The sequence below is a fragment of the Panthera tigris genome, chromosome A2 (assembly GCF_018350195.1).
Source record: "Panthera tigris isolate Pti1 chromosome A2, P.tigris_Pti1_mat1.1, whole genome shotgun sequence".
NCBI classification, from domain to species: Eukaryota; Metazoa; Chordata; class Mammalia; order Carnivora; family Felidae; genus Panthera; species Panthera tigris.
In genome coordinates, this window is record NC_056661.1 from 164,365,904 (window position 1) to 164,392,786 (window position 26,883).

The 26,883-nt window shown below is 49.1% G+C and overlaps 1 protein-coding gene across 4 annotated transcripts in view; it reads left to right on the forward strand.

Annotated features, from left to right (window-relative positions):
• Positions 1 to 26,883, forward strand: part of DPP6 (dipeptidyl peptidase like 6) — an 854,635-nt gene that overhangs the window by 570,061 nt on the left and 257,691 nt on the right. For all 4 annotated transcript variants that reach the window (XM_042976118.1, XM_042976101.1, XM_042976107.1 and 1 more), the window contains exon 5: positions 9,634 to 9,708. In XM_042976118.1, coding sequence (XP_042832052.1) covers positions 9,634 to 9,708 — 75 coding nt within the window. The remainder of the gene's footprint in view (positions 1 to 9,633; positions 9,709 to 26,883) is intronic.

Sequence of the window (26,883 nt, forward strand, 5' to 3'; positions counted from 1 at the left end):
TTACTCTCTGGGACCTTTCCACCCAGATCTAGAAGAGGCAGGCATTTGTGACGTCTGTGCTGCAGTAGAGGCAGGAAGGAGAGAAGACAGTCGATGTCAGCAGTAGATAGGGCGCAGAGAGGGACGTTCAGCAGCCCCCGAAGGGTGAGTGCAGTTTGAAGACAAGTAGGAAGTAACATCCTTGCTGCACAGCGAACGGGCTGAGCAGTGAATGTCCCGTGGGCAGGCAGGGTGGCCAGTCACCAGCTCCGGTGCAGGTCACGTGGGAGCGGTTGGAAGGCCGTGGCTCAGGGCCCCGGGAAAAGGTCAGGGAGCAAGCCACGGAGCGCCTTCCCCGGGGGTCTAGCCTTTACTCTGCAGGAAACTGAAAGGGATGGGACTGTTGAGGTCGGGTCTGTCTAGGAAAATAAAGCTAGAGCCACGTGACGGGGGTGCAGGAGGGAAAGATGAGAGGCGAGGGGCCCCCTGGGACTGCTTCGGGCCCAGGTGAGGCTGAACCAGGTCCTGGTGAAAGCAGTGACTGGGGAAACCAGGAGGGACGAGTCTGCGTCCCGTCACAGAGGCAACATTGACGAGTCCGGCTGCGCGGTGCATGAGGGCCACCGAGGCTGTAGCCATGGTCTGCATCCACCGGGAGCGTGGGCGCGGGTCTCAGACACCCGGAGTGGGGAGCAGTCAGGGCCGTGGAGGACAAAACCAGGGCTAACCGGGGAAGGAGGGGGACACTGCAGGGTGCACGCGGGGTTCATTCAACACGCAAGGCTACGTGAGTGCTTACGGCGTAAACACCACGCGTGTTTCCTTATTTAATTGAAACCCTGTGAGCGGCAGGCGGGATGTTCTTCCCACTCTACCGAGGTTTATGGAGGCCAAGAGGTCTTTTTCTGAGTCACGTAGCTGGTAGCTGAGAGCCCCCAGGGCTGGTCCCGAGCTACATCATTTCTAGATGGCGTAAGGGGTCTTGGGGCCAGTGTCCCGCGGCCCAGGGGGGTGCCACAGCCTCAGGTGCCGGGCTCACACCGTGAGGCCACCGCTGCCTGTCCCCTGGCCACTGCACATTGCCCCGAAATAAGGATCACACCCGCAAAACACTGTGTCAGGCCAGCCTGATGCAACAGCTGCCGACGCGACCGTGCGGATTTACCTGTTTTCGAGGTGAGAGCTTTTCTCGGTGGTGGGTCTGCTCTGCTCTGTCCAGCTGCATTTTCAGGTTTCTTCCGGCTCTCACCACCAGTGCAGGGGCAGCACCTGCTTCGATCTGACTCCAAATTTAATGATTTTTAGGGTGCATCAAGGGCCCAGATGCAGACAGTGGCTGCCTTCCCCGGGAGGACCCCCAGGGGCACACGCTCCCTCCTTCCTCCTGCACGGGGACGGGCAGCTCACCACCGCCTGTCTGGCCAAGGCTGATGTGTGTTCCCATAGAGGTGCACAGGGTGTCCCCATAACTTGTGCCATCTTCTCAGCATCTGCCTTTGGTTTTATCGTTACCAATCTTACTTATTTCCTTGTTTTCCTTTCTGAGGAGATTTTCACAAAACAGCCCAGGGACGTATTTGTACTCCCTGCTCTGCATTTCTTTTCCATTCCTTGATGATTTGGAGCATTCCATCATCCTGTATCTTTTTCTTTCACTCATGGCCGCCTTTCCTTCTCTGCGTTTATGATCACATAGGTATTTATCCATTACATGAAAACAAGACACCAGCCCTTGGCATAAGTGTCTCACCGGCAACACGCCGACAATTCCATACATATGGGCTCGTCATATGTGTAGATTGATGTTTTTCTAAGTCAGGATGGGGCACCTGGGTGGCTCCGTCACTTGAGCATCCGACTCTTGATTTCGGCTCAGGCCATGACCTCATGATCGTGTCGTGGGATTGAGCCCCGCATCAGGCTCTGTGCTGACAGCACGGATGTCTGCTTGGGATTCTCTCTCTCCCTTTCTCTCTGTCTCTGCCCCTCCTCTGCTCTCTCAAAAATAAACAAACTTAAAAAAAATAATAAAAATCAGGGTAATGTTCTTAAAAATTACGTTACCGAGTATGAGTAAACAGCCCCAAATAACGCAAAATGGAAACTGCGCACCAGTCTCACCAGCGAGTGTAGCTGCAGACGTTATAACCGCAATATTGGCAAGTGGAACCCACTCATGTATCGGAATCGTGATTCACTCTGAATCGTGTACTCATGACGACAGCATTTAAATATCAAGAACTCAATCAGCAAAACCCATTACAACTACAGAATAACAGCAAAATCCTTGATGATTACATCACAGACACTGAAAGGGTAACTGGTAAAGCTTATCAATAACTGCTAATAAAATTTCTGGGTGAGATGAAAAGGAAAACCTGCCTAAATATGACAAAAACCATTTACCCTAAGCCAACTAGCAGCGAAAACCATTCTCAATGGCAGACAGTAGAACTATGTCAATTGCAGTCGGGCCAGAGTACTCACCATCACTATTCATATTTAATGTGCTCTTGGAGATAGCAGGAAATGCCGTATACAAGCAGAGTAAATGATGGGGAACTAGAAAACAAAAGAAAAATGTCTTTCTTTTCTGGGTAACATAATTCCATCCCTAGAAAATCTAAAAGATGTTAGTTTACCTAAGCTGTAATTAATAAGGAAAAAATTTCATCTGGCTGAATACAGAAAATATGTAAATAAATCCATGGCTCTCTCTTCACAGACTTAAGTACCTAGAATATTCCATTCACTATATGAACAAAAACAAAAGTTCTCTCATAAATCCAAGAACAGCATAAGACTTAACGCAGACTACAAAATCTTATTGAAGATTAGAATTCTACATGCAACAAAAATATCTTTCAAAGTTAAAGATAAAATAACCTGGAGACAAAATCCGAGAGCATTCACTGGCCACACACTGGCACTCTGAGAAAGTGAAAGGAAGTTCTTTGGGGTAAGAAAGATTATACTGGGTGAAAGTTTGGATCTACATAAGGGAATGAACAATGCCAGGAGAGGTAAACGTGGTCAACATGTAGCTAAGGTTTTGGTGGGAACTTAAAGAAAATGAATTGGCTAGTCCTGAAAAAAATGCATCTGTTTTTTTATAAAAGGGTCTTTAAATATGGTGAAGATGTCCAATTCCCTTTCTTTTTTTAATTTTTTTTTTAACGTTTATTTATTTTTGAGACAGAGAGACAGAGCATGAACAGGGGAGGGTCAGAGAGAGGGAGACACAGAATCCGAAACAGGCTCCAGGCTCTGAGCTGTCAGCACAGAGCCCGACGCGGGGCTCGAACTCACGGACCGCGAGATCATGACCTGAGCTGAAGTCGGCCGCCCAACCGACTAAGCCACCCAGGCGCCCCTGTCCAATTCCTTTTAATGTAAGACTTCTAATTCTTTTCTCCTACACTCTACGTTGACTAAAAACCGCAAACATACACACATAAAATCTTTGGAACATGTTAGAATTTTCTTGGGCAGGACACCCAGAGCAGAAATCTGATACAATGCAGGGTGGAAGATAACTGTAGTATAAAGGACAGGTTTCCTATATCATTATGTCCATAAGCTTCCCTTATTACTCCCAGAGGATTCAAAGGTGAGTTTTAAAAAGCAAGACCCAGCTCTAAGCCTTCTATGATATATACTTTCAATAGAAAGACACAGGTTAAAATTAAATTAATGTAAACAGACATACCATCCAAACATTAACCAAGGGAAAGCCTGAATGGTCCTGTTAGTATCAAAGTAGACTACAGAAGAGTCCCTACTACTGGAAATAAAAAGAAATATTTCATAAGGATAAAGGGGTCAGTTCTTTAAGAAGGCAGAAGAATGCTGAAGGTATATCCAACTAGCAATAGAGCTATAAGATTTGAAGCCAGAATCGGTTGAACCAAAACCAGAAGTGGACAAATCCACAATTGAAGCGGGAGGTTCCAACAGTCCTCTCTGAGTAGTTGATAGAACATGTAGGAAAACAGATCAGTACAGATACCAAAGTCTTGAAAGCACGGTCAGCCAACTGACCTAACTGACATTGATGGGTCACATCCCTCACCAACAGAGAGCACGTTCATTCTGAGCACACGTGGAGCGTTCACCAAAACTGATAAAAGTCTGGGCCATTGAACGAGTCTCAATTTATCCCGGAGGTTGGAAATTACGCAAAGACCAGCGTCTAGCAAATACGTAATTAAAGTAGAAATCAACAGCAGAAAAATATCTGGAATGTGGCCTGATGATTAAAGATTAAACAACCTGCTTTTAAGTGACGGATCGGCCAAAGAAGGAATCAGATGGGAATTAGGTAATGTGTTGAAATGAAGGGAAATTAAGACATATAAAATGAAAATTTATGGTGTGCAGGTAGGCAGCACTTAAAAGGAAATTTATTGCTTTAAGTGCTCCTATTATTAGATCTAAGCATGCACCTTAAAAAAAAACAAAACTAGAAAAAAAGGAATGATGTGTAAGTATGCAGAAGAAAGGCACTAAAGGGAAAAAAATCAACCATATGGAAAAGAAAAAAAATAAACAAAACCCAGAGCTGGTTTTTGGAAAAGATTCATGAAATTGATCAAGAACAAAGATAAAGGACGAAAACCAATAATAGGAACAGAAGAAAGTCCCATCAGTACAGGCTTGGAAAGGGTAATCGAAAATATTTGTAGTAGCCATAGATCAATAAACTTGACAATGAAATGAGAATAAACAAGTGAAATAAATAAATCCTTAAAAGATACAAATTATCACAGCTCACTAAAAGTGAAATAGGGACTCTCAATAGTCCTATATTGATGTAAAAGGAATTAATGGTCAAAAAGTTCCACATGTAGAAAATTCAAGGTGTAAATAAATGGCTTCACTGGTCAATTCTACCAAACATTTAAGGAAAACATTACACCAGTTCTGTACAAACTTACAAAACAAATAGAAGAGGAGGAAATACTTCCCAAGTCATTTATTAGGCCAGCACTTCCCTCAAGTATAAACCAAACGAGGTTATTACCAGAAAAGAAAGCCACAGACTAATTTCCCTTATGAACACAGGTGCAAAAATCCTCAACAAAATAGCACATCATGTCTAGCAGTATATAAAAGGGTTAATACATCATGACCTATGGAGATTATCTAAGGAATGCAAGTTTGCTTCAACATTTGAACATCAAACAATGTAATTAACCATTTTGACAGACTAAAAAGAGCAAAACAGCATAATTATCTCCAAAAATGCAGAAGAAGCATTGGAGATAATTCAACACTCGTTATAAAACTCAACATCCATTGTAAAAATTCTGAGCAAACTGGAAATAGACAGGAGCATCTTCAACCTGATAACAGACATCTACAAAAGCACCTGCCATTAATACACTTACTAATGAAGACTGGATGTTTCTCCCTAAGATCAGGAAAAAGGCGAGGTGTCCACCGTCATTATATTTCCGGACATTATACGGGCATCTCTCTAGTGTGTAATTAGGCTATAAAAAGAAGCAAAATGCATCTAATTAGGAAAGGAGTGGGAAAAAAAACTCTTCAGCCACAGAAAATATGATTAGATAGAAAATTCTAAAGAATGTACAAAAAAATTGCTATAACAATTAATGAAATTTAGCAAAGTTGCGGAACAAAAGGTCAAGGTACCGAAATCAATTCTATTTCCATATGTTAGCAATAAACAACTGAATATTGAGATGTGTATATTTTACATATATAAAACATCAATAATGTCAAATACTTAGGGATACATCTAACAAAATACGGGCAAAAGCTGTACGCTGAAAACTACAAAGCATTGCAGAGAGAAGTTAAAGATTTCTTTCAGAAGCCCTCGTTTCGAGAAGCTTACATTCTAGGGGAGGGGAAGGGCACTAAATAAGATAAATAGGTTAAATATACATTATTTTAATAGTGAGTACACCTAGGAAAATAAGGGATGAGGGTTATGAAAAATTGGAGGCAAGCCTATTGAGATTTCTAGATCTCATGGCCACGGAAGAGAGGGAAGTCTTCACTTAGAAGGAGGCTCCTGAGAAGAAAGCTGACGGGTGACAATCTAGAGCTTTTCAAGCAAGAGAAAGACCAGTCATGAAGACTACGAAGCCAGCGTGTGCCTGGCGTGCTCATGGAAGGTGTAGACAGCAGTGTGGCTGGGTCTACAGCAGGGTCAAGAGGCCATACTTGGAGGTGGGGACCAAGGAGTAGCCCCACTGCTCAGTGGTAACTTTGACTTTTAGCCCACTGTGATGGAAGCCAAGGTGGTGTGGCTTCAAGCAGAGGGCAGGGTGATGATTCCTATACTGAAAAGCTGGCCCCGGCCCCTGCAGCTAGAGTAGAGTGTAGGGGACAAAGTTAGAGCCTGGGGACACCGCTGGAAGGTTACTGCCATGGCCCGAGCAGAAGACTCATGCTGAGACCAGGGTGGTGGCGGGGGGAAGGGAAGCCTGTTCTGAATAGACTCTGATGGTAGCCCAACAGTGGTTTCTGCTCGGCTAGATCTAAGATGTGTGAGACAGAGGAGAGGAGAGCCAGGAGTTTGCCCTGAGCGGCTGAGGGGGTGGGGTTGCTGGGGCTGGAGGGAGAAGGGACAGAATATGAGGGGCTGTATTGTATTCACATTACCTTGAGTCTCCCACTTGACATTCGAGTGGAGGTGCCAGGGAAGCAGTGGGACATACACATCTGAAGGTCAGGGTCAAGTCCAGTTGGGTTCACAGGGTCTTGGACATGTGATGCTTGGAATCGTCAGCAGGTAGTTGGATTTCATAGCCACGAGTGTGGATGGTGTCACCTAGGATGTGATTTCTGATAGGAAACCCAGTCATTTATGTTGGTTACTCCAACATTCAGAAGTCAGAGAAATGAAGGGAACCAGCGAACGTGCATGAAGAGAAGCATCAAGGAGGTACGAGAAAACCAGGTGTGCGTCCTAGAAGCCAAGTGGAGACAGGGTTTTGAGGAGGAGCAAGTGATGAGTTGTGCCAAGAGGAGAATTGAGACATCATGACGACATTAAGCAAGTTAGTCTGTGGTCACCTTGAGAGGAGAAGTGGGGATAAAAACGTGGTAGGAGTGAGCTTCAGAAAAAATAGAAAACTCAGCATAACAGGTACCTTCAAGGAGACAGGGATGGACAGTTTTCTAAAGATAAAATCCGCATTGCCAAAAATATCCAGTGAGGATCAAATGTGCCCGAGGCAGGGAAATAGGAACTAAACTCTCAGCGAGGTGCCACCTGACATCCATCAGAGGGTCAAACGGAAGAATGTATGGCAGCACTTCTGCCAGAGAAGGGAGAAAGGATGCATTCGCTCATCAGTCATGAGAGTGTTAATTCCAGAAACATTTCAAAGAGCAACTGGGCAATATCTATTTGCACTTTTTAAAAACTTGTGCATCATCAACCCCACCCTTAGAAATGTGTTCCATAAAAAACAAACATGGGTGAGGATTTTTATTGCAACGTTGTGAGTCGTAACCGCACTGGACACACATCCCAGCCCATCCTCGCCACTCACAGCTTCTGTGTTTGCAGACGCACCCGTGTGCTAAACTGTGTCTGTAATGTCCACATGAACAGTCAAGGTGCTTTTCCAGTCATTCCCAGATGTGTGCATGGTGGCCAAAAAATTGGGGTTCCAGATCTCATGCTGTGAACAGGTGTGTGTGTGTGTGTGTGTGTGTGTGTGTGTGGTCTATGTCGTGCCATGCTTTCCATGTTCTTTGTGCTTTTTCTTGGTGATTATGCTGTTTAAAATGGCCCCCAAGGATAATGCTGGAGTGCGGTAGTGTTCCGAAATGCAAGAAGGCTGTGATGTGCCATACGGAGAAGACACATTTGTGAGATGATTTGTTCAGGCTGAGTGTAGTGTTGTTCACTATGAGTTCAGTGTCAGTGAGTCAACGGCATACAGTCAGTAAGATGTCTTGAAGGGCGCCTGGGTGGCTCAGTTGGTTAAGCATCTGACTTCAGCTCAGGTCGTGATCTCGCGGTTCATGAGTTTGAGCCTCACGTTGGGCTCTGTGCTGACAGCTCGGAGCCTGGAGCCTGTTTCAGATTCTGTCTCTCTCTCTCTCTCTCTCTCTCTCTCTCTCTGCCCCTCTCCCACTCATACTCTGTCTCTCTCTCACAAAGAAAATAAACATTAAAAAAAACTTAAAAAAAATAAGACGTCTTTAAGCAGAAACACATGTGAAACAAGGTTATGTATAGATTGGTTGACCAAAGTATTGTGACCAGACCCTCACCAGAACCTAGCGCTGCGTTTCCCTTAGGAACAGTGTGCTACAGTTTTCCCTGACTCAGAGTTCGTGGGGACTTTCTAGAACATTACTGCCATGAATACCAAGAATCTTCTGTAACCACGCTTTAGTAAGGACTGAGTAAATCAAGAGAGATCCACACCATGTAGGTCCGTGGAAGCTCTGAAGGTCAGCACTTCAGGCCAAACCAATTGTTGCTCAAGAAAACCCAGGTGAGGGATGTATGGTGTGATGTCACTTTTTGTTGTGGTTACACATCTGTGTGTCTGCACGTGGCCGTACGATCGTTGGTAGGGTTGCCTGTGGACAGAGAGTGGGCGTGGGGTCTGCACAGCAGTGTGATCACAGCGGAGAAGGTTGGGGAGGGGAGTGGAAGGGAAATAGCATTTCTGATGGTTTCATGTGGGTAAGATCGCCTGTGTACCAGGAAGATATTTGAAGGAAGAACCACAGCTGGTCCTCTGCACACGGACCGACTCGGGGGCCGGTGTCTATCATGGGGAAAAAGCAAGCTGCCAAACAATGTGTAGAATGTAATTCTGCCTTTTAGGGACCATCTTCTTGGAGCCCCTGGGGGGCTCAGTCGGTTAAGCGTCCGACTTTGGCTCAGGTCATGATCTCACAGTCCGTGAGTTCGAGCCCCACGTCAGGCTCTGTGCTGACAGCTCAGAGCCTGGAGCCTGCTTCGGATTCTGTGTCTCGCTCTCTCTCTGCCCCTCCCCCGCTCATTCTCTGTCTCTCTCTCTCTCTCTCTGTCAAAAATAAATAAACATTAAAAAAATTGGGGGACCAGTCTGCTTAAAGTCAGCTTCTAAGTTTAAAGGTACAGAGAGGACAGAGTCTTGTGGGAAGGGATGATTGGTTTTCATCTTTTGTCTATTGATTTGTTTCCATAGATAACCGTAAGTATTGCTTTGTTGAAATTTGAAAAAAAAAATGAACAAAATGTGCAAAAGTCTCAATTGCCTGAATATTCTTCAGCAAAGAAAAGATATTGCCATCTTTAATAGACTTCAGCGAATTTATTGCATACAAATTTTATTAGCAGATTTTGAAAACAGAAGCAGCAAGCACAGATTCGTTATAAGATTCTGAGCTATGTCACATGTCACACATTAAAGTTCTTTGTGTTTAGGGGCGCCTGGGTGGCTCAGTCAGTTAAGCAGCTGACTTCAGCTCAGGTCATGATCTCACGGTTCACAAGTTCGAGCCCCGCGTCGGGCTCGTGTGCTGACAGCTCAGAACCTGGAGCCTGCTTCGGATTCTGTGTCTCCCTCTCTCTCTGCCCCTCCCCTGCTCACACTCCATCTCTCTCTGTCTCAAAAATAGATAAATGTTAAAAAAAATAAAATTATTTGTGTTTTTTTTTCCTTTTAGGAATCATTAAGAGCCATCCGATATGAAATCTCTCCAGATAAGGAATATGCTCTGTTTTCATACAACGTGGAGCCAGTGAGTACCGTTCTTTTCTGTCTATAAAAAATTGTTTCTCCCTTCTGAGACCCTATTAAGTATTTTCCCTTGAACCTTCATTCTCCGTGATCTTGGAATCCTGAAACAGTTGATGGGTCCCGAATTAGTCTCTTTTTATGCCACACTGCCACCTAGGAGAGAAGAAAGGTATAAAAATCCCTTTGGCAGAAAAAAAAAAAAATCACTCCTTTTAGGGGCAATTTCGTAGGATTTTCTTGAGGGACATGATTAGAAGTTGTCTTTTTATAAAGATTTATCTTACCCTTTTGTGTAGTTCTTTTCCTTGCCATTTTCTCAATCATACCATAAATTTTATCCCGAGAACAAAAACCAACTGTCAGGTTCTCCCTAAACTAAAATGAAATGTTAATTATCTCTTAGCCATCATAGTATTCTAGACAAGACTTGAAATATCACTTTTCATTATATAAATCCCTGTTTTTAGCACTTCATATATGAGCTTCCCATAAAATTGCACCAGAAGTTTCTATAAAATCTCACTCTGGGCTTTAGTGGCTGCCTAAAACTAGCTCTTTCTTTTCCTTTTATTCTTTTAACATGCTCGTAATTTCAAATTCATCTCGGCTCTTTAATTTTAAATGAGCTTGAAGGTGAAATTTATTTGTATCAGTGAAGCAGATGTTCAGCTTATAAGAGATTAGCAACTTTAGAAATGTGCATTTGTGGAACTTTATTCTCTGGCAAGTAAAATACAGAATTCCACTGCCTTTCCTGTTCTTCTGAGACCATTCTGTCCAGGGTTTTGTGACGCTTCTGTGAGCTCTACGGGTACCTGGATTTTAAGTCAAGCCTGAACACCTTCTTGGGGTGTTTGAGAGGCTCTTGTCCCTGCACGAGAAGTCTAGCTTGTTGAATTACATCCCGCTGGAGTACCTGGGAGATTGGTTTGCATGGAGATCCGAGCCCAATCCTAGAATTTTTAGAATTTCTTTTAAAAGGTATTTGACAGCTGGATTATTTATTGGAGATTTCCATCTTTTTCCTCAAAATGTACATCTTTTCAAAAACTGTCTCCACTCTTCCACCTTCTGTTGTTTTAATGTCCATAACACAAAAGTTTTCATTGTTTCCATCCACCTCCTTTGGAACAGCTGGTCATCTTTATCTGATTGGGGGAGGTTAGGGAACTGGACCTGGTAGAAGGCATCCTTCAGCCTTGGGACTGTGCGAGTCCTATACCCACCCCTGTGCTTGCCTCTCTAAGACTCAAGCACGTGGACGTGTTGGACGTGGATCGCAGAGTGGTTCAGCTCCTTTCACGGACACTACCAAAAATGTCATCTCTACTCTTGAATAAGAGAAAAAAACTCAGCAGGTACTTGAAGGCTCTCATAGGGATGGGGTAATGCCTTTGTCGTGGGTTTGTCGGGGAGAGACACAGCCAACACCCATGTGAGAAAAGCTTAGGAAGACAGATACTAGGTCATCTTAGTAGAGCCTCTTTTCTCAGTGGGAAGGTCTCAACACCAGGATGGGTTGCCTGGTTTTCTCATGAGCTTCCTGCTCCTAGAAGCCTTCAGCACAACACTTTGTATTTGTTCTCCCAAATCTTACAGAAGAGAGTCTCCTATCTGCTCATCGGGGGGATGTGGGCGCATCCATGATTCTGTTCTGTGCGTGGTAGAACTCTCCATCGGTCTTCCTTGTCTGTCCCGATGCTCCTTCGGAAAGAGTGCCGTGGACTCCCATTCCAAGCGATGACTCTTTTGGTAAAGAACACTTTGCTAAATATGAGTCTTTGCCATGTAAAAACACTGGCTGTCCACAGGAACCTTGAAGGAATCGTTTCTCACCACACAGCATCCGTTGGCCTTTGGGGTAGGACTGTGTTGGAGTAGGAAAGTGTAAGAAACCAGGAGTGGATTTAGTGAATGGTAAAACTAATTGAAGTATTGAAAATGTGTGCTCTGTAAAAATTCTGTGCAAATGGATACTTTAAACTTGAATCGAAGGAACAACCCTGCATGGTTTTCAAGTAGTGAGCAGTTACCAGACGTACAACTAAGCACAGGTTCTGTTCTTCTGGAGGAAATGTTGGCCCTCTGCAGGACGACTTGGAGTTGGGTATTAGACATAACTTCCTAACTGGATAACTTAAGATGCAGATATTTTTAGAAAAGTGGGTGGCTTACAAGGGAAGGGTCTAGATCTGTAATTCTGGAGGAAATGGCACAAGCCAGGACTTTCGACTTTGTTTTTTAATGTCTGTGTCATTATCCCTGGATATTAAAAAAAATATATAGTTTCCATAGTCACATAAATTTAAGAACTCTAGTTAAACACAATCAAGTAAGTTTCTTTACTGAGGATATGTTGAAGCTTTTCATATTCTTATGTGGGTTACACAGTGTTTCCCAAATTGGTATGACCATATGTGATTCCTATCTGATGGTGGGGAAACTGGAATTCTATCTTTGGATTTATGTCTATCACATCCTTATTTGTGTGTTTCAAAGGCAGCCAGGATACCTTGTTTCTAGGCACTAACTCAACTTCTCATTGAAAAGACTGTCATAAAAAATAGTTTTGTATGAACCAACTGTCCAATTCCCAGGCATCTCTCGTGTAATAGCATAAATGTTTCATTTGCAATAAAATTTCAATACATTGGGTCACAGCTCCACCCAGAATATCCAAATATTGCACTTTGCATTAGGAAAACAGCAATTCTTCCAACTGCTCCTCTCTGCTGCCCTGCCCACAGTGCATTTGCAAATCTAGCAGCCCCCAGGCTCAAGTGCTTATCTGGAACAATCAGCTCTTTGGAGCCCAGCTTCCTGCCTCAAACAAGGGGTCAGTGGGCATCTAGCCATGCTCAGGTGGGGACTGGATGGGATAGCCCATGGAAAGCACTTACCTGGCAAACCTAGGTAAGTGTCCTTCTCTAGGGCTTGGACACAGGGCTCTTTCCTCAGGAAGATTCAAGCTCCTTCTAGTCTTGCGGAGACACGTCCAATTATTCTTTTATATCTTCAGTTTCATTTTGTGCACTAAGTCGTGCAAAAGAGGCAAGCGGCCTTATGTCACGGAGCCTGCAATACAGTCACGTAGGCACATAACCAGTGCCACTTGCGTAGAACTGCCAAGAGGAGTTTCGTGAGCGTAAAACAAAAATTTGACCCTGTTAGGTAGACCCGGAAAGGCTTCCAGAAGGAATCGGAACTTCAGCTGGACTCTGACAGAGTCCGGTGGGGAGGGTGTGTGTGGTGAATAAGAGGTACAGAGAAACCCAGTGTGGCTAGAGATAAGATGGGGCTCACCCATCAGGTTCAGGGTTACAAAGAGGGTGGCGATATCTTGGGCTGTTCATGGGCTTGCTTTTGGAACTGCATTTCAGGCGACTCTGGGGCGTTTAACAAGAGTTTACAATTTACAAGAAAATAGCTGGAAAGATGGGTTGGGGGGCGCCTGGGTGGCTCTGTTGGTTAGACATCTGACTTCAGGTCAGGTCATGATCTCAAGGTTCAGGAGTTCGAGCCCCACGTTGGGCTCCGTGCTGACAGCTCGGAGCCTGGAGCCTGCTTCGGATTCTGTGTCTCCCTCTCTCTCTGCCCCTCCCCTGCCCCTGCTCACACTCTGTCTCTCTCTCTCTCTCAAAAATAAATACACATTAAAAAATATATATGGGTGTGAATCCCATAAGCCGTGTCTGGAATGGAGAAGATTTCAAAAGTAATTAACTTAAAGGAGGGAAATACAACCGTGGGTGTAGATGACATAACCCATGGGGACAATTACAAGAGCTATATGGAAGTGAAGAAGGCATATAAGACTGAGTCTGAGGAAATTCAATATGTTGTAAAGGTTATAAAGGATAAATCTTCTAAGGAGTAAGAAGAGAGTCCAAACCGATGGGAGAAAAGGCCACAAAGTGTCTTATTATGTGTGTAACAGAAAGGAAATGCTCCAAGGAGGAGGAAAGCTGGCCATTGCGGACTCTGGACATCTGAACATTGTAGCACGGGGCTCCGCCCTGGCAGGTCCTCTGTCTCTCACGGTGATGTCACTCTTCCTTCTGGTGTGAGATGCCATGCCTGTGATGCTGAAGTCCTGGTTCACTTTCTGTCCTGCACCTTTCCTCGAAGCCCCAGGGGGAATGCTCTGCCACCAGATTGGTCACCATTGTGACCAACTCGCTCTGGATGCCTTTGGACCTGCTGTGCAGCCTTGTGCATCTTGGAAGTCTGCCTGGGAGGCTCGGAGAGGACGCATTATCTGTCAGCCCCTGTCCTCCATCCATGGAGGGTAGCCCAACCCAACGAGCTCCCGCAACCACACTTCTAGGTTGCATGCCTTTGAGCACAAAGGGGCTCTCTGGCTGCGTCCGGGGCCAGGTCTGGGGGCTCTCCAAATGCACCCACTTGGGGTTGGTTGAAGCTTGCATTCAGTGGCTGGAGTAGAAGTGGTAGATAAGGGCCGGGAGAGAATGGGGCAACCAGAAGAGAGAGTCCAGGAGCTTGGATACAGATAGTAACGCAGCGTCCTGAGGACAGTAAGGGCCGAAGGAGAGACACTTTAAGTTTAATTTTATACTATTCATTGTGTGTGCCTTCCTCTCATTTACTTAGGCTCACTGCAGTGTTGTTCCATTTCCCAGTTGTTTGATATAAACTGGTTTGTTTGCCCATTTTTACATTGTCAGCTACTCAAGGGAAGGTCTCTGATCTCCCGTCTACCCCCAGCCCTAGCCCAGGACCACCTTTGCACATTGGGTCCACAGGACGTCTCCACCCAGTTCGGGGGCAGTCTCCCTCATCAGAGCAGCAAGCAGGCTGGGCCGAGAGTGACAGAAAGACAGCAGTCCCAGCCCTCAGGACCTAAAGACAGCTACGCCTTCCCCATCCTGCTCTGCTTGTGAGAAACATGTCACTGGGCTCTGCCCCCGCGTGAGTCGAGGGGATTCCACAGGGAGTGAATGTGGGGCCCGGGGGGTCGTCGGGAGCACTTCAGGGGCTGCCTGTCATACCATGTGTAAGAAAGTGTGGTTCCTTGTATCTGTGTGGCACTTGGTGACCCCACAGTCTGCTGAAGGACATAATACACCTGCCGGGAGAGAGTAATAATCTTTCTTCCCCCGCCTTCAGAGTTTTAAGGAGTTGGAGAAGCCCCGGGAGGGCTGGGCCGGGAGCAGGAACACCAAACGGTCATCACCCCTCTGCAAGTGACTTGCTGATGACCGAGGAGGGGGGCACACCACTTTAATTTTCCACCAGAGAAGTGGGGATACCACTGTGTGGCCCATTAGTGACTCAGAGATGTTATAGATACCAATTATGGATAACAGCCCCCCTGTCTGGGTTACACCACAAGTAAATGGATAATATCGGAAGACGCCTAACCCAGACCTTGACATACAAGAGGATTCTCTATCATGTAATTGCTCGTTATCATTTTATTTGTATTATATTTTCAAGTCCAGCGGCCTAAAGATACCGCCTAAGTCCATGCAAGCGTAGTATTACCATCATCCTCTTAGGAACCCGAGTGAAAACTTTCTCTTTTTTTTATACTACTTCCAGAATCTCAAATTTAGCACTAAAATTAGAATACAGAGAGAAATCATTAGGCCATTAAACGTGGACATATTTCTTGTGGTTTCCTGGCACATATCTTAAAGAGATTTTTAAAGTTTTGTGCTGGAGAAGGAAAGTGTACCAAGAAATATTATTATGCTCTTTTGTTCTTCTAAGGATTATATATTCTTGGTTAATGGTGGCACCATTAACTAGTTGGGGAAGTTAATCAAGTGATTTGCTATTCTGAGCACAGATGGTGGTTCCTAGAGGCCTGGTCTTCTGTCTCCGGCTGTGTCTGGGGTCCCCGCCTGCGTCCACGACAGGGAGGTTTGGGGACCGATCTGTGAGGGCTGAGCTGGGCATTTCCCAGCGCACGGAGGGGGCAGAAAGCAGGGTTTTTCCAGAGTCTCTAGCAATTTAAACTTCCAGACCTTCTCTCATGTCTGTATTTCTCAGGGTGGTTGGGAAATGCTGGTGTCACCACAGGAAGCGTCATGGTCCCTGAGCTTTCTGGACCCCATCCCTCGGCTGAGAGAAGGGTCGTGTCCACCTCCTGGGGCTCACTTCCCCGCACCTGTAGGCTGATCCTGCTCCGACCTGAGAACGGGATGTGATGCTGGGCTTTTCACTGCAGAAATTTGAAGCGGTCTCACGTGGGATAACTTCCTGCCCTCTTCCTGTCCTCGGAGTGAGTGCTTGTGGCCCGCCTTGCTGTCTGAGCCACTGTGAACGTATAATTCAGGTGAAGCCTGAAAAGCACTCGAACGTGGACAGGCCTGATCAAGCACATTTGGCGAGGTGACCCTGCCCTTCAGTCTTCAGTGCACCTGTCCAGCGTGGTTACCTGTCACCTCTGGGTATGAGAGTTAACTTTTAAAAACCAGCTTGAGACTCTGTAAACAGAAGGGGTTAGCTATAAATTATTGACCCCATATTCACGGGCTGACTCTATTACAAACGAATTCATGTGACTCGTGTAATTCTGGGTATGTGACTTCCTGTACCACAACCAATAATGCCATAGTTACAGTGTGGTTCTGATGTTTCCTAACATCCCTTCCTCCTGAGAACCGACGAAATCTTTGCCCAGGAGCATCCAAGGGAGACGTGTGTCTTAATTCTCGGGCTGTTGGACTAGATCTTTCCGCTTTATCTGACAGCCTTTTCTGGGCCCAGCCCCGGGAACCTGCAGAGCATTGCAGGGAGCTCTCTGTCTTCTTCTGCAGCCGGAAGGTGCTCCGCGGCAGGGGCGAGGCCGGCCTTCAGTGAATTCTCCCGGTCTTCTTCAGGGCCCAGAGGTGCCCTGTCTGATCCCCAGGCCCCCGCCCAATATTTCTCAGAAGCCCCTTTACTCTGTGATTCAGTCTGGTGTTTTAGTTCCAACCGTCTTTCGCAGAGTTTGTGAGATACGTTGCCCACGTTGTTTTGTAAGCACCTTACAGTTGGCTGTTTACCTGTGGAAGGCCTGGTCGTCAGCCACCACATCCTGTGTTCGATTATGGAAAGTTGTCATTCGGGGTCTGAAACACCTGTTTTCACCCAGCACACCTCGGACCCCCCCCCCCCCCGCCAGCTCGTGAAAACCCAACGAGTCAAAGTTCTTGCAAAACTACGTAAGGGCCACGCCAGCGTGTGGCCACGGGTGTGGATTTCCCCTCCCCACGAACCTCCCGCCTAGTGTCAGGGATAAGTGTGGATTCTTCCTTGTCTGGAAGTTCGGTCGTCCGTTTTTTGTTGCTTTTGAAGTAACAGGTTCTTAGCGTCTCCTAGTTTACTGGTTTTTGTGGTTGTATCATTTTAACACCAAACTGGTTCCAAACATGCACACACACAGAATTTGGGTATTTTGTTTTGTTTATGTGCCTTTCTGTTCAGGTTTGGAGCTAAGTTTAAAAGCTCAGTACAAAGCCTAGGAAAAATGTGGTTCAAAGAGTGGTTCTTTTCTCATCAAAATGCAAACGTCGTCCGGGTAATTCTGTGTGTGTGTGTGTGTGTGTGTGTGTGTGCGTGCGCTCACGGTGCACAAGCGTGCTGCTCTAGCAACGGGGGAGAAATAGAGGCTCTAGCTTACCTGAAGTACCCTCCGTGGATCCCAGTTTAAAGACGAATACTTTTGAGCATGGTTTCCATACGGTGCTTGACACGTTTGTATCGTGGAGTGCTGCACCAAGAGCCTATGTCTGCGTCCCCACAGGCGAAAGAACAGTCCTCAGGAGCCCTGCATGGCGGGCGGGGCCTGAAGCTTCAGTGGCTGCGGCCAGCAGTGGCCCGGTGTGCTGTGGTTTACAGGTGCCAGGAAACCTGTCCCCTCCCAGCGCCGCAAGCTGACCGCTTCCTGAGCAACCTCCCTGATTGGTCTCTATGCTTCCCCTCTTGTTCCCTGTCCACACTGGCCTCTGCAGGCGGCCAGGTGCTCTTCAGCCTGAAATAAGGGCCGTCTCCTGGCACCGTGGCTCCCCCTGCAGGCTGGCGGGACACCGGCATGTGACAGAGGCCTGAGGCCTGCGTGGCCTTCTCCACCTGCTCTGTCCAGCCACAGCGCCTTCTCTGTGGCTCTAACATTGCATGCCCCTGCCGACCCCAGGGCCTTTGAACTCACTCTGCTCCCTCCAGAACCTTCTGGCTTCTGGGAGAGGGCCCTTCTCGTGGTGGAGGAAGGAGGCAGGAGATGATCGAAGACCGTGTGGGCCGCTGGTGGATCGGTGGGCTCGTTGGGGTCCCGTGCTTGGTACCAGCTGGGGCTGCAAATTTGGCAGGTAGTGAAGTTGGGACTTAAAGGCGTTTTTGAAGGAGTGCTTTTCTCGAGGAACCATGGACACTCATGGGGTCATGGAGGGAAGTGAAACCAGGAGGGACCAGCAGTAGGAAAGGGGGGGTCTTCCGTTGGGTCAGAAGTCTGGGTAGCGGTGGCTGCGGAAGGAGCGTGCCGCTGTGGGCCAGTGCACGTGAGATGCCGTGGCTAGTCCCCCATGGCAGGAATGAGGCAGGTGGGAAGGCCGGGGAGCCGCCAGGCATCTGCGAGAGCTGCTGGGGGACGAGGTGCCGCCCGGGCTCCCCGCGGCTTGAGGGAGAGGAGGCAGAACTTACTGTCAGGCCTGGCATTGAAGAGTCCACAGCAGAGGGGGCGTTGAGACCCGCTGAGCACCAGGCGTCGGTGACGACAGGGGGCAGAATGGCAGCACCTGCTGAGAGACGGGGGACACAACGTGTCAGCTAGCCACAGGGCAGGCGTGTCAGGGGATACCGTGCCGTGGAAGGCCCGAGGAGCCAGGGCAGCTCAGAGACCGGCTCGGACGGGGGCCTCGAGAGGAGGGTGAGCGGTGGTAACGTGATGACTGTCACTCCTGCGGGCCCCCGCTCGTGGAGGGTCTCTGAGCGATCCAGATTGATGAGTGAGGTTTGTGTCGTCGGTAATAAAAGAGGTGAAGAAAGGGAAATGAGGTTTGCTGAGTGACATAGTGAGGTATTAAATAGAGAACACTTAATTGCTTTTATTATACTCCGCCGCCATTGTAACGTAGCGAGGGGAAAAATGACTCAAATTCTTCCTGAAAGATTTGTTTCTCAGTTCCCATTTAACAGGCCATTATTGCGGGTGAGCTCGTTAGCAGCAATTACATGCAGGGACGCAAAGCTGATTGATATGGACCCAGCTACAGGGTCCCCTGAACAACAGTGACGGCTTAGAGACTTTCACCAGAGATCATCATCTATTATCCCTACTCGGTGGCTGAAGCATTTTTCTGTTACTAAAACCTGGAAGGAATTCATCACTATTGTATGTTAGGACCGGTTCCATTTGTGGTCTTGGGTTCCAACTGCTGTTAAGGAAAACACTTTAACACAACGTTCCGTGAAGATGCCTTCCGGAGTATTTCCAACAATATCACACATATGGCCACGTTAGTTCGGCGGTAAAATTAGACAGCCTGCGACTGGAAACAGGTCAGGGCACGCTTCAGCTTTTCCCACTGGCAGCCGTAGCTGTCATGTGTGTGATAGCAGATAGACTTTTCAGAACGTAGTTTTTAAGAGTTGATTGTATCCCCGCTTCTTTCTTGGTGTTTTCCGCAGTAGGGATGCCGTGTGATTTGAAAAACCCCATGACACGCCCCACGCACGACACAGCAAATGCCTTGGGACCGTGTGTTTTATTAAACAATAGGTCTTAATTTCCTAACAGTCTTTTTCCCTCTTACTGGGTTGTGCGGCTCCTGAAGGGGGGGAAGAAAAACCCCGAAAATGGGAGAGGAAGTCTCCAGAGTGCTCGGTCGTGTGATAACGTGCATGTACATCAAGGCTTGGCGGGTTGTATTGATGCATCTGCCATGGTGGGACTTCCAGCCAAGTCAGTAACCACAGTTTTGGAGCCTGTAGAAATTAACGAGCAGAAGCGATGAGTTGTTTGAATGAGCCTTAAGTTGGGAGCTGCCCTGGGCCTCTCGGTGTCTGTCTCACCTTCTCCTGGGCGGTGGCAGCAGCGTGACCGACACTAACGAGCCCGTGTTTGCAAGATTTCCCGCGGGCGTGTTTGGGAGCGCGTGGGTACGGGTGCGTGTGAAGGGGGTAGACCTTGTGTCCGCGGAAGGTGGGAAACAGAGAGGAGGAGTGTGCACTGTCATCCTTCCAGCAGCCCTGCAACCTGTTACCTAATTAAGAAATTATAAACTGGAAAGATGGTCATCCCTTACGTGGAAGGAGCCCAAGCCAGGCACCTTTCCATAACTGAGCGTGCCGCCTGACCGACTCATCTGGGGCTTTGAGAATTCTCAGTTTTTTTTGGCTGCCACAACAGCTACCAGAGACGATTACCGAAAGAAGGAAAACCTTTTTGTTTTCCTAACGCTGGATCGAAGAAATAAGAACGGACAGAAATGCCCGGGTAGATTCGACGGACACTTGGCTTTGATCTCATCACTTCTTGGGTGAGGAAAGAAGAATTAGTAAAAACATCCCGTAGGTTAATCTGCATAATGTCACAGTCGTCAGTTCTAACTCGATTGCTCTGCTCCGAATGGACCAAGGGTTCCGACGCTGCCCGCGAGCACAGGGTGTTCGGAAAAGCCAGGGAAAGTGATGCTTTGGCAATCTGCCCTCGGAGTATCGGTCACGTCCTCTCAGATGGAGTATCTCAGATGGAGTATCGGTCACGTCCTCTGCTGACGGTCACCAGGGAGCCCAAGTGGACGAGGTGGGACGGGCCAGCACGCCACGAGGGGCAGAGAGGCAGATGGGAAAGGAGGAGACAGGTCCCCAGTGAGTCCATTCCCTCCGAATCCCTGAGGAAAGAGGATCTTGGGGTGAAGCCCAGAAAGCATTGTCCTCTCATTCTACCGATTGGGAGACCGGGGCTGGACGAGGCTGCCCGCTTTGCCCGGGGTCGTGGCTGACTCAACGTCCTGTCTGTGAGGCACCCTCCTGACTCCACTGTGCTGTCCCTGCCACTGCGGCGAAGCCGGACCTGGTTTTACCAGCTGTCTTCTGGCCGTCACTGAATTCATTTGTGCTCCCCCGTGCTAGTCAGCTAGTCACATCAGGGACCACCCATATGACCTCACTTAACCTTAATTATTTCCATAGAAGCCCATCTCCAAATACCATCACGCTGGGTTAGCGCTCCCACGTGAATTTTGAGGGGACACAGTGGATTCCCTGGCACTTCACCACTGCCCCCTGAAGTGCATGTCCTTGTCACTCGCAGAATACGTTCTTCCTGTCCAGATGGCCCCCAGGTCTTCATTCTGGCATCCACTCTAACCTGAGTCCACATCTCACCTGAACATCATCTGAATCTGCTCTGGTTGAGGCCCGAGATCAGATTCAGCCTCAGGCTGTCTCCTGTGCAGCTGGGAGCCCGTGAAGCCAGTCATGTGCTTCCAGAATGTCATGGTGGACGGGCAGGGACACACGTCCCATTCCGAGTGAGAGATCAGAAAGGGGAAGGGGGGACAGGCCCGAGGACACCCCACATCTAGCAAGGTTGTGTCTGTCTTAAGTCTCGAGAATCATCCTCTGGCTGGAGGCTCTCTCACAGGGGCCTTGCCCCTGGAGAGCTGCCCTCTGCCCTGATGATTCTCGTGATTTCTGAATTCTTCCCTTTTCTTGGAGAATGCAGCCTGTCTGCAGCCAGAGAGCTCTACGGTCCTGTCCCGTAGCATCCAAGACATCGGCATGCCCTCTTTCGTTCTGTACCAGGTTACTGTCCCCTGTGGTCCCGGATAGCAGTGTTCCTGCGATACGATCCCTCTCTGGGTCTGCCTCGGCTCGAGGGGCTGGTTGAACTCCGGCTCGCTCCCGGCTGGTCTCTACCAGAGGGTTGTCGGGACACTTCCAGACAGGCCTCCTCGTTTCCTCAATACGAGTAGGTGGAGCATGTTCCGAGTGGTCCAGTTTCCGGTCCTTCCCACATAACCACTCCTTCTTGCATTCATCTCCGTCCTCTCAAACCGTCTGTGAGCAGTCAGGAGGACCCAGCCCCCACCTTCCACGTTCCGCTTACAAGCCTCCTCGCCACCTGTCCAGTTCCAAGGCTCGCAAGTCCTATCGCAAGTCCAAGGGACTATAATTTAGCCGGAATTCTTTGCTGCTTTATGACAGGGGGACTCTTTCTTCTCGTTTCCCATGACGGGTCCTCATTCCAGCCGAGAGCTCATCAGAACGGCCTTTACATGCACATAGGGACCAGCGGTTCTTTCATGGCAACCCGGGCTTTTTCCAGCCGCAGCTCAGCCCTCCTCCAGCCTCCATTCGTCACCCGCTTCCGGGGCTGCTTCCTCATTCTTACACGTCTGTTACAACAGCCCCCCACTTCCTGGTACCCAAATCAGTGTCATCAGCTCAGGCGCTACGACAGAATTTCTCAGACTGGGTGCCTCCAACGATAGAAATTAATTTTCTCACGGTTTGGGAGGCTGGAAGTCCAGGTTGGGTTTCTGATGAGGGCTCTCTTCCCGGCTTGTAGACGGCCGCCATCTTGCTGTGTGCGGGCCATGCCTTTCCTCGGTGTGTGCGCAGAGAGAGAGAGGGAGGCAAGTCTCTGGTGCCTCCTCTTGTAAGACCACAAGTCCTATCGAATCAGGGAACAGCCTTATGACCCCATTTAACCTTAATTAACTCCTCCTCGGCCTATGTCCAAATACGGCCACACTGGAGGTTAGAGCTGCAGTATGTGACTTTGGGACGCAGATGTTCAGTCAGAGCACCTCCCTCCTCCAGCGTCACCAGGCTGGCGCTTCTGGCAGAACTAAGGTCCCTCACCCCTCCCCTTTCCTTTGACTCTCCTGACCCCTCACCCACAGAGGTTCTTTTGGCTGCTTCTACTTCGCCTGCCGGGGTAGGAGTCTGCCCAGCACGCAGATTCTGAGTCCTGGACTCAGTCACTTTTCCTTTTGCAACACGCTGTCCCTGGGCAACCCAGTCTCTCACTGCAATTCCTGTATCGGTCGTTGCCATCCCCAAAATGCGATTCACTGGCCAGCAGCAGGGGTATGGCCACAAAGTGTGTTAGAAATCCTCAGCCTCAGGCCCCTGCCCAAAACGTAATGAATCAGACTCTGCACTTGAAGGAGATCTGGGTGTGACTGACTCTGTGCATTGCAGCCGGAGACCTGCTTCCCTGTGCAGCCACGACTGGCCAAGAGGTCTCACTCCCCGTCACACGCTCTGCTGCCTCCAGGGAGCCCCAAGGGACCTGGGGAGTCTGCCCCCTCCAGCCCCTGAAAGTTCTACCACACCCTTCAAAGCCCTCCCTGACCCCACAGGTGTGGGTTAGTGACCCCCGTGTACGTCCTCAGCCCTTCGCAGTTGCCAGATAGTCTCTGTCTCCACTGGACTTGAACGGCCTCGGATGTAGCCTCGCGCCCCAGCTGCCCCGTGGCAGGCCTCCACGAGCGTACGCTCAGTTCACAAACGGACGCGCACCCCCCCCCCCTCCACGCGGTTGTCGCGGCCGCTCAAGCCCTCTCGGGGCTGTGAGCACTTGTGTGGGTGGAATGTTTGCCCACCGTGAGCGATTTCGGCTTCCATGATTCAGGCTTCTTAACTGCACTTTTGTTAAGCCGTGCGTATAGACATATGTTCTGTGAAGTGTCTTTTAAAGCCCTTCGTTCTAAGGAGACTTGTAATGTCATAAATATGTAACAATGCTCTGCAGCTCATCTTTATAATCACTCAGCCCAGAATGCATGTGGAAATGCTGTCGTTGGTGGATTACAGCTATGATAGTCCTCAACCCATCTTGGATCTCTTTGGTTTTAGTGTAGAAGCATGTTATACATAAAACGATTAAAAATTGAATTTTTGTCTCTCTAAAGGTTTACTTTTTTTTTTTTTTTTTGGTGGACAGCTCTCTGACTTTTAAAAAATTTATTTTAAGTTTCTTTGTTTTGAGACAGAGAGAGAGAGAGGGAGCAGGGCAGAGAGACGGGGGGAGAGAGAGAATCCCAAGCAGGCCCCGCGCTGTCAGCACAGAGCTCGACGCGGGGCTCAAACTCACAAACCGCGAGATCATGACCTGAGCCGAAATCGAGAGTTGGACTCCTAACCGACTGAGCCACCTGGGCGCCCCCAGTTCTCTGACTTCTAAGGCCCGTGTAGGCTTGTGTGACTGTCAGCTCCCATGAGGATACTGAGCCCTCATCACCCCAGAAAACCCCCTTTGAGGTCAGGCCCTCCTCTACCCTAGCCCCTGGCAGCCAATAATCTGTTTTCTGTCCCTGCAGTTTGACCTTTCCTAGAATGTCAAATAAGTGGCGACAAACAGTATGTAACCTTCTGAAAGTAGCTTTAAAGAGGAGAATCTTTTTGCGTCCAGATACGGAGAAAATCTCTGACTTCTTTGGAATCTTACTGCCTTCACCGTGTGGGCACGTAACACATTCTGCTGTGGGAATTTACCTGCTGCTTCATCGAAATGGAGGACTGCAGGTTAAGCTGTGAAGATGTGGTTCCTGAGTTCCTGCAGGGCTGGGAGGCGGGGCGGGTGTGGGGAGGAGAGGAAGGAAGGACCTTTGTCACACGTCATCTGCCTGGAGCAGCCAGTACCGGGGCTGGGGAGAAACCCGGGAGGTGAGGTCTTCATGAAGCAGGTGAAGACAGACTGATCCTTCGTGCTCTGTCTTCGAGAGGGAGCTGGGCGGTGACTGGGGAGGGGGGGCGCAGAGTGACACGAGGTGGGGTTGACCCCTCCCTGCCGTGGATGCGCGGTTGGCCGCCCCTGGGGCTCCGGGCTCTTTCTCTGGACGGCCGATTCCTTTCCCTGCTTGCTGGTGTCCGCTCACACCTCATTTCCAAGCACCAGACGCTCCCCTGCCCGGCTCACAGGGTGGCGGGGACACCAGTGTCACATCACAGTGGTGGACGTGTAGCGGGGACATCTGAGAAAGCGTGGCTCTCTTGAAAGAGAGTCGGGGTGGCCCTCCCTCCCCCGTGGCTCCGCCTCCAGCAAAGCGTGGGGCACCAGGCACGTGGGACAAGCAGGGACCAAACCCGCGGGAGGGCGTCAGAGCAGGAGACGGCCCTCCTGGACGGCGCCATCGAACTGCCCCCCGACCGCGTCCTCTAGACTCGCGTGCCGGAGAACCGACCTGCCTGTCGAAGCCACTGCCCTGGGACTCTGCTGCTTGCAATTCAGTGAATCACAAGTGACCGCACGCTCTTCCCTCCGGCTGGATGTCCTCCGCGACCTTGTCCAGCTGCTGTTGTCTTCTGTCGAGAAATGTAAGTTCTTCGGGGAGGCCTCCCCAGTTGCCCTGGGCCTCCCGCGGAGCATGCCTGTCTCCTGTCCCTGAGCTGTGGGCTCCCCACAGGCACAAACGATCCGCGGTGTTCGTTCACACCTGGCAGGTAATAAATGATCGGCAAATATTGGGTGAACGTACGAAAGGACCAGTGAATGCCATAGGATCAAGAAAGGGAAAACAGAAACAGTTCTCTAAGTTCCTGCGAAATCACGGCCTTATCCCGCCACAGAAGGCCACGCGAGAGGTTGAGGACTTGAGGACTTGAGGACTCTCAGGCACCAGCATTCTGCCCTCAGGGTCAGGGAGCGCACGTCATGTGCCCGTCCTGCCCTGTGCTTCCAGATGGCCTCTCCCCGTGAGTCCCTGGATCTTGTGCGACCCGTGTGTCACGTGGCTGCCTTGTTCCTGACTCGAACCAAATTGAGCGATTGGCCCCGGTAACTTGGGATCCTGTTTTTCTGCATTCCCACTGCCGTCGCCTTCGTCTGGACTCCTGTGGCTTCTGGCCGAGACCGACACCACGCAGCTCCTCGTCTGGTCCTTCCCCTGTGCACCTCCCACCCAGGGGCTGTTGGGGGGCGTGGCACTGCCTCCTGCAGTTCTAATCGTGCCACAAATCCTGTCCCCTCTCCTCCTGCGTGGAGAGCACCCTGGACTTGATTCCCCGGCGTCTCCTGTCTGTAGCCCGACGGCATCACGGGCTCACAGGGCTGGAATGGACCTTCCAAAGCACAAAGATGAGGAAGGTGAATTCTGGAGAGTGGACGTTGACTGCCCCAAGTCCTGTGGCTCACCCACTGGTGGTAAAGCCAAGACCGAAATCATCATTGCACCCCAGGGCTGTCTTTCCCACCTGCTTTCGTCACTGCTTTGTGTGGACACGTCGTGGCGGCCAGCGGATGGGACAAAGATTGCCGGCTTGCTCGTGTGCGGGGCTGATCCGTTCCGGATAGTCCGCGTGTGGAACCGGCCAGAGGCGTGAAGCAGGATCTGAGGAGCAGGATTGTAGACGGAATCAAGCTTTGCACACGTATGGCTGCAGCCGTGACAGCTGTCATCAGTCGTAATGTGAGTGTAGGAGGGACGAGACTATGGTCGGTGATTTTTGCAGCCACATCTGCGCCCCCAGACAATGATGGAGAGCAGCTGCGGACAGATCCGGGTCAGGGACCGCAGAGCGGGAGCCCTCGGGGCCTCTGCTGCTGGCACGGGCTCTCTCGTTAGGCCCTTGGCCGGGGCGGGCGGGTGGAGAGCAACATGTTCTCGTCAGGCTCCATGAATGTGGCTTCTCTTGACACACCACCCCATCCCTGCTTGTCCCCAGGAGTGTCCCACCGAGGAAGAGAGGTCCTGCTGGCCAAAAAGGCTTGCTCTAGAAGATGCTGTCAGTGGAATTCTTGTGGACGCTTTAATTCCTAATCAAGAAGGGAGACTGATTGTCCTGGATGCCCCCCGGTTCCTCCGGGGACGTGTGATGTCTCCCTTCAGAATAGAATATCTGCCCTGATCTGCACACTGGGTGTCTCATTACGGAGACCTTGCTTGCATCCTTCTTAGCCTGTGACGCATTCCAGGATGCCACCCCACAGCTTGTTCTTAACTGTCTACCTGAGACTCTGCAGGTGTTACCAGCACATTGAGCTAAAGAAACGAGCTGGCTTTTCTCTCGAAGCCAAATATCCATGCACCTGACCGAATTAATAACGTATGCATTCCTAAAAAACGTTTTTACAGATTAAAGAAAATTTTATTTTATTTAAAAAAAATTTTTTTTAATGTTTATTTATTTTTGAGACAGAGAGAGACAGAGCATGAATGGGGGAGGGGCAGAGAGAGAGGGAGACACAGAATCGGAAGCAGGCTCCAGGCTCTGAGCC